At 38.2% G+C, this 13,102-nt stretch overlaps 1 protein-coding gene across 3 annotated transcripts in view; it reads left to right on the forward strand.

The window, feature by feature from the left end:
* The first annotated feature begins 1,234 nt into the window (after positions 1–1,234).
* Positions 1,235–13,102, forward strand: part of WDR20 (WD repeat domain 20) — a 49,080-nt gene continuing 37,212 nt past the window's right edge. For all 3 annotated transcript variants that reach the window (XM_026698520.2, XM_026698519.2, XM_026698521.2), the window contains exon 1: positions 1,235–1,511. In XM_026698520.2, the coding sequence (XP_026554305.1) occupies positions 1,248–1,511 (264 nt within the window). In that variant the 5' untranslated portion in view covers positions 1,235–1,247. The remainder of the gene's footprint in view (positions 1,512–13,102) is intronic.

Genomic DNA, 13,102 nt, shown 5'->3' on the forward strand with positions numbered 1-13,102 from the left:
CTCCAGCATTCTTTCAATTTTTAATATAACATATAAGCTGTACTGCTCAATTGAAAACCAAACTGAAAACTTTTAGGGGAAAAATAAAAAAAACCTTACAATAATATGGTTGCATAAGGATACACACCCTAAAACTAATAATTTCTTGGTTTTTATGACAGCATTCAGTCTTTTGGTAGGAACCTATCAGCATAGCACATCTTGCTTTGGGAATCTTTGCCCACTTTTCCTTGAAAAAGAACTCCAAATCAGCCAGATTGTGAAGGTATCTCCTGTGCATAGACTTCAAGTCACCCCACAGATTTTCAGATGGATTCACTCCAGACTCTGGCTGGTCCATTCCAAAATGTTGTGATCTTCTAGTGAAGCTATTATTTTCTTAACATGGGGGTATGCTTTCGGTCATCACTGTGTTGGAAGGTGTTATTCTGAATACAGCTACCTTCCTACTTATAAGAGGATGTGAACACTTTTGCAGCCACGTTCCTATTTATTTTCCACATAAAAGATTTGTTTTTCAAATGTACACTTCGTGTTATGCTAAGTATGGAAAAAATTCCAAAGTGATTTATCTTGATTTTTTTTTTTTACATTTACAAAACTCTGGCATTTTAACAGGGGTGTGACAACTTTCCATTGTATTCGTAAATGCATTTATACAGAAAATCCCTCCCCATTCTTGGGAGGCAAGAAGCAACAGATTATATAGTATTTATTTGTGAAGATTGAATGAGTAACCAAAAGTTGAATCACTGGATAATAACAGCTGTTATACAATCGCAGCAATACAAATGAAGAATATAGTACGAATTAAGAAAGGAAGAATGTGTGCAATATATTTTCCAAATACACATCCGCAGTTAATCTGCATTATTTTCGTACAGAAGTACCTATGAAGCGATTGCTGCAACTTTCCTCTTATCGATACAAAATTACAACGCAAAACCACCAGGAAGTAGTTTCCCCTTCGGCGCATGCTCATTCCGAAAGCCCATCTCTTAATCTTCCCATCACTTCCTTCATTCCGAAAGCTCATCGCTTTTAATCTTTTCCACCTCATCCCGTTGCACCAGGCCGAACTGACGCATGCGCAGCATCGCGGTAAACAGGGAAAAGCTTCGCTCCTCCCACTTCATGGCACGAACGTTTCGCCAGCTTCCCTTCATGCGCTTTCAGGCAGGAGAAACAATTTCCTTCTTTGGTGCGTCTGCGCGCTGGCCTTTCATCCGGGTACTGGAAGACGATGAATGCTCCTTTCCAAGATGGCGGCGGAGGGAGGAGGGAAGGAGATGAACGAGATTAAGACCCAGTTTACCACCCGCGAGGGGCTCTACAAGCTCTTGAGCCACTCGGAGTACAGCCGGCCCAACCGGGTGCCTTTCAATTCGCAGGGCTCCAATCCCGTTCGCGTCTCTTTCGTCAACGTCAACGACCAGAGTGGCAATGGGGACCGGCTCTGCTTCAATGTGGGCCGGGAGCTTTACTTCTACATTTACAAGGGGGTCCGCAAGGTAACGCGCCGAAGAGGAGGGAGTGGAGCGCCGGTTGTCAGTACTGCTGGAGGGTGGGTGGGTCGGTGAGAAGGAGGCACAAGGGGGACGGATCTTCCGGCTCTTTGCTCATCCTTAGCAAGGGGACGGCCGGGTGGTGTAGCAAACTCCGGCACACTGTGGTTGTCAACAAGGCGTTTCCTCGCCGGTTTATTCCCCCTCTCCCCCGTGTTGATACAGGGTCCTACTCCCTTGTCGTTTCCGAACGGAAGTGGTTACCTCGGGAATAGGATTTTGCGGAGGCAAAGTTATTACCGTTTAGCTCAGTCGGGCACATTACGCGGGATTCTAAAAGCTAAAGGGATGGGTCGGGTTTGTTTGTTTTTTTAAAGGGGGGGAATACTTTGTAAAGTTTTGATATCATTCACCTAAGGCAGCGCAGATGTTCTTCGAGCTTTGTGAGGGTTGAAAGCAAGTATCCTCTAAATGTTGGATTATGCCTCTGAGGGCAATGATGGAACTCACGGTTTTAAAAAATATATATTTTAAAATATTAGCTAAAGTTGTACTTAGCCTAGTGCTCTGTGAATGTTGAAGCTGCAAGAGGAATATCTTTCAAATTGAAGCGAAAGTTGATCTGTGAATACCTTTTCTATCTGTCAAAAAAGCCTGGATATGCGTGTTTGTTTTCCCCTGTGCAAAGTGTTGGATATGATGAGGAACAATTTTCAGAGATTGGAATAGTCTTTTAAGTACAGTACATGGATCTGTCAGAACTAGGTATTTTACTGAACTTGGCCTGTGTTGTTAAAGACCCAGATTAAATACACGTTCAACCACCAAACTTAGTGGTAGTTCTGGTCTAGTCATACAATGTACTTCATGGTATCATTGTGAAATATTGGTGGAGGGAATGCTGCATGTGCTGCTTGAGCTTTTCAGAGAAAAAGCTTGAAATATGAATGAAATCTGTTTAAAACTACCTTAGTTACAGAGAGAAAAAGTATTATATCTGTCAGTTAATATTATTTGAACCATGAAATCTTACGCATTTATTATTTTTGTCAGTGGAATAGAAACAGGAACAGACCTTTTCATAGCTTTAATGTGACTATTTAGCTTTTTGATAACATACTTTATGAAGCCTTTACTTTGTAAAAGTGTAATATATTTTGAGTCTTTGACTTAAGGTAGTGAACAAAATATTAATTTTTTCCTTTGAATGTATACTATATGAAGTTCATGCACATACTGAAACAGGTCCTTGGTCATGCAATATATATCATTTAGTGAATATATTGGCTTTAGTTCTGATTAGTTTGAACATAGGTTTTACATGATTTACAAAAACATTAGCACTGAATTCAGATGTGCTGCAGTAGTCATGCTGCATATTTTACTAAAATATTGAATGTAATAGCTAAACCGAAAATAAAAGATTTAGATATGGGCAGATAGATGCATTTGCTGCTAAGGAATTTGTCCTAGCAAGTCAAGGGAAAATATTGAGAAATAGTGAATATTGAATATATATTTGTTTAATAGTGAAGTATGGGTGTGAAGTTCTTACACAGCGTTCAGAAAAGGCTGGATTAAATTCACAATTGTGTGTCTTCCAGTATGTTGGACAATATCTTCTATCATTAATAGGCAGCATGGCAATGCTCTTGTTAGCTTGTGATAGATGCCATAATTAAGCGTGAGCTGGAATGTGTCAGATTGGAAAAAGTTGATGTAAAATATTCTGTAATAAATGATACATAGTCAAGCATTTGTGGAAATGTCACACTTCTACTATACTTGCTACTTTTCTGCTGTTGAAAGTAGATGTGCTCAGTCTCTTAAGTGGAAAAGAATATTTGCTCACACTTTATTTTTTAGTGCCCTGGATTTCAAAGTGATGATATGTGTCATAAATAAGGAGTTAGATATGGGTAGGAAATAGGAATCTTTGATGCATACATAACAAAGTCTCAAGTTTTATATGTGCTTTGTACGGTACATCTTATGTAACAATAATCAGTGACTATTTTAAATTAGAAGATAAAAATGGAGCTGGAAGGGATCTTGGAGGTGTTCTAGTCCAACATCCTCCTCCCCTCAAGCAGGACCCCCTATACAATTTGAGCAACTGGCTATTCAGTCTTTTCTTAAAACTGTCCAGTGGTGAAGCACCTACAACTTCTGGAGGCAAGCTGTTCTACTAGTTAATTGTTCTCACTGTTAGGAAGTTTCCCCTTAATTCCAAGTTGCTTCTCACCTTGATTAGTTTCTATCCATTGTTTCTTGTTTTGCCTTCTGGTGCTTTGGAAAATAAGTTGATCCCCTCTTCTTTGTCGCAGCTCCTCAAATACTGCAATATTGCTGTATCTCCCCTAGTCCTTTTCTCTAGCTTATGTGTATAAATGTCTTGTGGTATGACTGTGTGCGTGCTTACTCAAAATTCTATTCTGCATTATTTAATATGTAAATATAAGTGCATTTTCTTAATTCGTTACACAAAATACCTGAAAAAGTTATGTTGCATAGTAGTTAACATAAATATCAGCTTATGGGGCACTATACAGGGAGTCTTCGACTTACAATCATTGGTTTAGTGACCATTAAAACTTAAATGCGCTAAAAAAATGACTTACAACCAGTTTTCATACAACAGTCGCAGAATCTCAGTGGTGCTGTGACCAAAATTCGGATGTTTGGCAACTGGCATGTATATAGATGGTTGCAGTGTCTAATGGTCATGTGATCACTTTTGTGATCACCTGACAAAGTCAAGGGAGAAACTACATTCACTTAACAACTGTTATAAACGATTGTAAAAGGGGGCAAAATGCTTAACATTGGAACTGTCATACTGAGCAACAGAAATTTTAGGCTCAATTTGTGGTTGCAAGTTGAGGACTACCTGTAGTATATTGTGTATAGGACTGCCTTTGAATATTGTTTGAAAAGTATAATGGATGACAACCATATCACTTCAAACTGTTTTCAAATTTCAGAATGCCACCCCCTTCCACATCCTATTTGGGAGCTTAAATATGTTTCCTCTCCTGTGCCAAAAGAAGAAAGTGGCAAACAATTTCAGTATTGTTGCCAAGAGTATTAACTATATTGTCTCTAAGAAAATTCCTGGAACCAACCTTAACTTGAACCCCGCTTTTTTCATGGGTTTGAAGTATTACTTACTATTAGTTTTTAAAAAAATCATATGTCCATAGTGGAGGCTTTATCAATGGTGCTTGCCTTTGTCTGGCCTTTCTAGAAAGACCCAAGATTTTCTTTTCTGTAAATTTGAATGTATTCCTGTATATCTGGAAAATATTTATATTTACCAGGTTTTTTGCTCTATTCCAAATTTGTTCTTCTGCTTTCTTGCACTTTTAGTGTATCCTGCATAATTTATCTTAAATTGTTCCCAAAATATGCTGGATATCTATCTCACAGCTGTTAATCTTCATATAGATAAAATGTGGTTTGGTTTGTCCATTGCTATAATTAAGTAGCCTATAGACTTGGTACTATATTCTTGTTTCCTTGTATTCTTAAACACATTCCTTTTCTGTACTGTGAACTTTCAAAATTAGTGGTTTTCTGAAATTTTTAGCTAAATACATGTGTGTCGGTGGTGAAAAGTTTTAGCTGAAATATACAGATATTTGTATATATACTTTGACCTTGTTCCTTTGTATTTCTTAAGCATTTTCACAATTATGGAATTTATTTTAAAATGTAGATTAAGCTCTTCTTTGTTTCCTGAGTAATTTCTTAACAGTTCATGTTGTTTTGGTACAGGTGATACCTTGACACAAAAAAGAAAGGTATAGTGTGGCTGAGATTGACAGACACTCTTGCAGGTACTCCACTTGGATTGCCAGGTGGAAATCCCTTGTTGGGAAAAGCAAGTGCCATGCTTTTCCTAATGAGGGAACAAGCAGGACAGTTTGCAGCTGTGTTAACTGGTTCCCTACTTTATTTGCATGAACTCTCGAGTTCATCTTATATGCTCAAAGCACTATTTTCTGTCCATGAGAGAAAATAGAGAATGGTACCTCCTGATCATGAGGTGAGAAGTGTGCTAACAGAGGGTGTGGTTTCCATTTGTTTAACATCATCTAGTCTGCCTGGGTAGGTAGAGAAACTGATCTGAACTCTGGACTGTTATCAGGTTCCTCAGCCTGATTTATGAGGTTCTGCAGAAATTATGTAGAAAAATAATCCAGAAAATTGGCTGAAGTCGTGTTGCTTTCTGGATCTATATGTTCAAGAAGCATGTTTATTTTTACACTTTATACCAATATGAACATTTCTTAGCAATATATACAATTTGACATGGACAGACACTTTATTTTCTGCATAACAGGATAACTGCATTTGACTTCAGCTTTATTCCCTATCTTGTTTATATCTATAGGCAAGAGTTCATTGGTTCCTTGAATCATGTCTCTAGAGATATTACAAGGAAATGGCTGTTCCTGCAGTAAACATGTTTCTTGTAGTTAGTTACAACTGTACATTTCTTTTTACATATGTTATGTTTTTTTAAAAATGTGGCATATCCTTGAACATTGACGTAATCAGAAAAACAACTCTTTTATATTTTCTATCACTTAACCAAAGCCTTTGTCTTAGCAATATTAATATCATGTATATATATCCCATGGCAAATGAGATCTAGAATATTGATCATGATTGCAGAAGAACAGCATGGTGACTCTAGTTGGATCCTCTTTCTTTTTTGAGCAGCGTCCCAGGACCAAAGTGCTGTTGTATCTGGGAACCTTTGTTATCTGGAAATCACCATTGTCAAGGCACCAGGAACAGAATCTCAGATGTTTACTATATAAAGAAGAAAACTTTCTTCAGAATACCTCATCCCAAGCTGTTCAGGAGTTTAAACGTTTATAATAGACCTCTTACATTGAGTCCACTGATTATGGGGAACAGATTGAATATAAGAATAACATAATTTGATTAATCCATGCCAACAATCTGCATTTGTCTGTGTCTGAATAGCAATGCATTATGCATAGAAGATGCCATTTTGAGAAAATGTAAATGCTTTTCAGTGCTCCTAATAACATTTAGAAATCAAACTTCTAGATGTTACTTGACCAGATTAACTAGTTTCCTTTTTTGTTTCATAATCAAGGCTAATTACTTTTAAATTTGTTTTAATACTAGATTGCATCCTTTGTGGTTCTAGTTTTTTTTTTCTAGAAAAAGCCCAAAATAGAAATTATTTTACCAGGTCTATCAAGATTCAATTGCAGGCTCATTGATGATCTTATTCATGGGCTTTGACTTATTTTCTGCCTCACTGCTTATAGAATCTTCTCCATTTTAAGGAAGCTAAAACATTTTTGCATACATTTTAAACCACCCCAAATAAATTGTATAGCAGAAAGATGCAGTGTTTCAGATTTAACTGAGAATAAATACTTTGGCATATATGTGAGTACAGACACAACACCTGACTGCAATTCATTAAAGCAGAGAGCAGCCACAGATCCTGTAGAAAGACATTGCTGGCAGCTGATGTGTTCTTATAGTTCCAAAGCATCTCTTCCTAACACAGTGCAAAACATTTTGCAGCTGCTACTAACTTGCAACCTTTATAATTGTTGTCTGTTATTTAGCTTAGTCATTTGGGAAAGTTGATATTTGTAAGGTCAATAAAGGAGAAGGAATGATTGTAATAGATTTTCAACTTTGTAACCAAATTCTATCACCTAGTTAAGATTTCTCCTTCCTACTTTTCATTGATGCTTTATTATTGCTACTCCCTTCAGAATTATATTATTGTCCTTGATTTATTCATCATCTTACTACCTTGTCTCCTGCTTGAAGAAAGGCAGCAACAATGATCAAAGCTGACCATCCAAAAGATGGAAAATACACCACTAGATTCTAGTAACAATTTATCTCCCGAATACCGTTGGAAAAAAGTTATGGAAACTTGCATGTATAATGCCATCTATGCTAGGAAAGAAAGAGAACAATCAGAACTATATTGATGAGTGTGCAAAAGAAGAATGAGGGACTATCTTATTGTTATGGTAGAGACCCTCTGCAAATTGAAAACCCTTGATTCAGTCCTGGTATTGTATAACCAGATGTTCATCAATAACATGATATTGACTTAAAATAGGCTTGTGATTTTAGAACATAATTCAGGATATAGTTTGATTTGGTCACGGACAGAGGCCAATCAATTTGTCAGGTTCATATGGAAGTGAAACCAAAACTTTATATCTCCCATTAATTATAATGAAAAATCCACAAGTACGCACATGATTTGCTTTTAAATAGACATCCGGGCAACTTGAAAATGTAGGAGACCTTTTATCGAGAAGAAGCCAAGGTACAGCAAATAGGTATGGGAGTTTGGATGATGGAGCTATATAAATTATTTACATACAACGATGCTACAACTTTACTTTTGCAGGCACATTGGTTTTTATTTGGCGATACATTTTACAGATTTAAAATAGTTGGGATTCAGTATGGTTTTGGTTTGACTTTTTGTTTATAAAGATGTGTGGGATCTTGAACCTACAGATACAACTCTTATGTTGTTTGGCAGGCAGTTTCTGTGAAAAGAATACATATTGTAACACTTATCCCTTAATTAAAAGTTCAATGGTGGGTAAGTGTAGAGATTTATTAGATTTATAAGAAGGAAGGAAAGTTGAAGGGGCATATTTCAAAAAACTGTTGTTAATACAGAACCTTTATAACCCTTGTGTTATAAACCTGTCAGCAAGACTGGAGAAACAGGTAACTTTAGGTGAATGAATAGAAAACAACATTGATACCAGATTCTCATGCTATATATTGCATTGCCTATTACTCAGTGACTGCAATTCCATCATTCCTTCCTGGATTAAATGCTTCAGAATGAGGTCTTCAGTGTTAGATATCATGAGTGAGGTAATCATGGTAGCTATCTATGCAGCTGCAAGCCAAACAATTGCTTCAGCAGTTAGATCATTGCTCCTCTCTCTGAAGATCATTTGTTATGAGTTACTTGGGCCAAGAAGAGAGAATGAAAAGAGCAGTATGCTGGCTGGCAGGTGGATACTTAGGTAGAAGACCAGGAGAGCAGATAGGGCAAGCGTGTTAGAAAGAAATCCTTTTCCTTTCAAAATGGGGACTACTTGACTCCATAGTGTGACATTATCTAAAATGCATTTCTGGAATAATTCAAGATAATCAAATAATATGGGATGTTTCAAGAAGATGTAGGTCCTTTTTGTAAGCAGTGGAGGCCGTCTTTCTTCATTTGTAAAGATATATAGTCTCTATAGAGTGGTCTGATTCAGTTTGGGATTCAGCAAAATTCAGTGTGTATTTCTGATTTACCTATTCTGTATTTCCTACTCTCTATCCCAGGGGTGTCAAACTTGCGTCATGGCATCGTCATGTGATGTACCGTGACTTCCCCTTCCCTAAACTGGGCATGGGCATGGCCAGCGCATGACACATCTGGCCCACGGGCCATGAGTTTGACACCCCTGCTCTTTCCTCTTCCTAGTTTGTCCTAATAATTTGCTTTGACATGTGGAATAGACAAATGTTTTTTATTAGTTACTCTGATCAATAACCTTATTTAGATAGTAGATTATAAATATTGGAAAGCAAGAGTAGGCATTATTAGCAATAGCTCATATCTCAAATTTGTAATTACCCATGATTCAGTAAGCTTCCCGAACACCCATCATATGCTATTGAACTGGTTAATAGCTTCCCAAGATAATGTGTCATTTTAAAAAGATCACAGATGTATAAATCTGTCCATTTCTATAGTAGTTGAAATTTTGGAACAAGATTACGGATGCTACTGTTGCAGCACCCTCCTATCTGACAGTGGCATCCTTGCCTGAGCTTTCAGCCTTACCTTATGATAATGATTGATATACCAAAGTTGTTTATCCTGTGTGATTTCAACACTTCATCCCTAGGGTAATTCTGAGGAGGCTTAGGATTTCATGGCTTCCATGGGAACAGTGGGCTTCTCTAGGTCATCATGTGCCTGTGGGGGGCGCGGCATCCTGTTACATCTGATTTCTATTTCGGAGTACTTAATCTGTTAGAAGAGAAAAAAAATTGTAAATAGCTCAATTTTGGTGCCTTTGATTTCTAGAATGTGTCTAGATAGGTAGAGGCTTAAGCCCAAATTTCAACCTATAATTCAGAGAGACAAAGCAGAGTTACTTCTCTATCCTTATCGTTCCATAAAGAACTATCTGACAAATGTTTTAAAAATGACTCAGTTTCTTTTAGGGAAGTACAAGTGGAAAGATCCATTAATGGGTGACTGTGAGATTTTGCAGTTAAAATCACTGCATTTGTTTGGAATTGGTTGGACAGAATCTAAAGTCTTGAGGGTGACATCTTGTAATATTATTTGGAAAGACTTTTAACCTATTGATCTTTAGGAAATTGACAGAGTGCTTGGTGAGGTGAGCTTTTTGAGTGCTAATCTAAGACTGCTTCACCTCCTGGAGAGAGTACATATACAGCCGTGGGCATCTTGACAGCCTAGGTCTAGGGTAATTGTGAATGCTTTTCTATTGGGGGGAAGGTATCAATGTCTATGAAAGGCACTGATACATCTCTTTAAAGTTTAAGTCCAGCTATTAATACTGATAAATCCATTTCAACCTTCAATTGGTTGAAACACTGCATCATAGGGCAAAACCTTTTCAACATATGTACCACAAATGTGCTAGCTTACAGAATGCTCAGGCCCTGTGCTCCTGAGGAGATGAAATTTGGGGAATTTTTGGATGCTTTAGCACCATTGTGCTGCTGGTGGTCAGCACTGGTCAGCCACGGTCTCATGATCCTCATTTTTAATATTCCTGGACAAATTGATGGGGAACTGAAAAGAATGGCTATGATTGCCATTGCTCTTTGCCATATTCTTACTAGGAAAGTTTTTGCTTGCAGGAGCTTTCAGAGAGAAGGTCAATGGAGAAATGGTGCATCTTCTATACCCAGTCCCTCTACATTTGCACTGCACCAACTACTCATGTACTCACTCACTCACTCACTCACTCACTCACCCAGCTGCAGCAATTTACCTGCCAACTGGCGAAGGAAGGAAGGAAGATTTCCGATGCTCAGAGCCAGCTTTCCATAAGGAAGCTCAGCGTTGAAGTCAGAAGTCACTTTTGCTTACACTGATTTTTTTTGCCTACCTTAGTCATTCTGTCTGTGTTTAGGTAAGAAAATATTTCTGAAAATAAGTAAGGAAATATTAATGAAATTGCAGCTCTACTTGTCTTGTTCCATCTTTCAGTGGTTAATAATGGAATGATTTTGTAATATTTACAAGAATTGGAAGTTGGGGGTACTCAGTAATTCTTCTCTTTCCTGTGGTCAGTTCAGTCAGTGTATGTGTTGGGGCAGAGAAATAAAGTCCTATGACACTTCAGTATGTACTGATGTGGGGGTAGTCAACCATTTTTTCATCCTAATGGAAGCTGTTTGGAGAGTTATTCAATGGCTTGGGATATGGTGTTATCAGTATGCAAATGATACTCAATTATACATCTCCAGACGAGTCAGAAGATAGAGTAGAAGTCATGATTTGATCTGAAGGCTATACAGATCTGGATGGGAAGGAACCTGACAGAGTGATTATTGCTTCAGACGTGAAAGCTGACTCTTGCTAAGATTGTACTACAACAGAATTGGTGTGGAATTAGGGCTGGAGTTTCTCCCTGCTGTCTAGTAGAAATGAGAACCCATGAGAACATTTTTATAGGAGCTCCTCTCTCATGGAACACCTTGCCACCAGGGATAAGACCAATGTTCTTACGTATGTTATTTAAGAAGTGATTCAATGTATAGCTGTTCAAAATCATTTGGGATGTTGTTGAGTGTGATTATTCTTGCTGTGAATGTTAGTAGCATTGCTGGAACATAGAAAGCATTGTATGTTATGATTTTAGTCAGTTTATTTAAAAACTATACAGCATAACAAAATTATTTTAAAGCCGAAGATTATATAATTTTCTTCAATGTAATCCTCAATCTCTTTATATAAATTAAAATGTTAAGATGAAAAGATGTTAAAATAGGATGAATCGGGTCATTATACAAACTAAGGTAAAAGCTATAATAGAGTATATGTTCCAGTCAGGGGTGGGATTCAAATTTTATAACAACCGGTTCTGTGGGCGTGGCTAGGCGTTCGTGTCCATGTGACTGGGTGGGTGTGGTAGCAACCCCCCTTTTTTTGCTTCCTGGGCCTCACATAAGCCTCCTGGGGGGGCATTTTTGCCTCCTGGATGGAGGCCCAGAAAGGCAAAAAATGGAATGTTGGGGGCAGCACCCCCCTGTGCTCCGTTTTTGGGCCTCCCGGGCCCCAGGGAAGCCTCCTGGGGGAGGCATTTTTGCTCCCAGGAAACTTCCCTGGGGCCAGGAAGGCAAAAAATGGAGCGCAGGGAGGGCGCATAGCAACCCCCCCCCCCAGTTGCCCCTTTTTGCTCCTGGGCCTCAGGGAAGTTTCCTGGGCAAAGCAGTAAGACAGCGAGGGTGATCCAGCACAGCTGATCATCGGAACGGCTGATCGTTGGGAGGGGAGAGAAAAAACCTTAAGGAATGACTGGGCAGGGGAGAACGCAGTCAGCGATGTTGGGTGTATGCACGATGTTGCACATGCGCGGTAAGGACTGACTGGGTGGGGAGGAGAGGGGTTAGCCAGGGGCATGATTTGCCAGTTCTCTGAACTGCACAGAATCATAACAACCGGTTCTATAGAACCGATCCAAACTGGTAGAATACCACCCCTGGTTCCAATAGAAGAGAATATTTGTAGCTTAGAATTGAACTATGAGGTTTTTGATATTTTCTGTGCTTGGTTGTTTTCTTGCAGGTGTTTCATTATCAAACTAGGTAATATCATCAGTGCTAATCAGGAGTGCTGTTTGCAAACCCCACTCCCTACTAACACCAATGTTACCTAGTTTGGTAATGAAACATCTGCAAGAAAACAACCAAGCTCAGAGAGCATCAAGGATCTCATAGTATATCATGTTTATTACAGGGACCAAGTCTTGTAGAGGATTAGTTCCCTTACATCTTCCCCTTGATTTATGGGATAGGAAAACATTAGTTTAACCTTGGCAAAAGCCCAACTATATTTTAATGTGGAAAGATTTTTAGTGTAAGATAAAAGACTCTTGCATTTTCCCCCAAACTAAACTGAGGTACAAGGTAGTTCAGATTTTGCTTGCAAATCTTGGTGTGTGATATATAAAAGTATTTTCTGCTAAATTTGAGCATTTGCTGAGGAATAATCTAAACCTGACAACCTTGTCAGATTAATACCTGTTTGCTGCTTGTTTCCTATTAACATAGATGCCCAGGATTGGTGTAATCATCTGAAAGGTCCAGTGCCAATAGGCCAGCACATATTATAAAACAAGGTAATCTGGGCCAGGTCATTTGTCCCTCAAGTGAAAATTCTTCTTTTTTGCTCATCCATTCATTTATTTATTTTTTAATTTTTTTAATTAGCATGCTCAACATTGTCAGAAAGAATGAAAGAATTCTGAAATGGATCTGAAGGCAGTTTTAACTATGAAGCAGATATTTATGTT

This window comes from Pseudonaja textilis, chromosome 1 (genome assembly GCF_049901715.1).
Source record: "Pseudonaja textilis isolate UNSWEBS1 chromosome 1, rPseTex1.2, whole genome shotgun sequence".
Classification (NCBI taxonomy): Eukaryota; Metazoa; Chordata; class Lepidosauria; order Squamata; family Elapidae; genus Pseudonaja; species Pseudonaja textilis.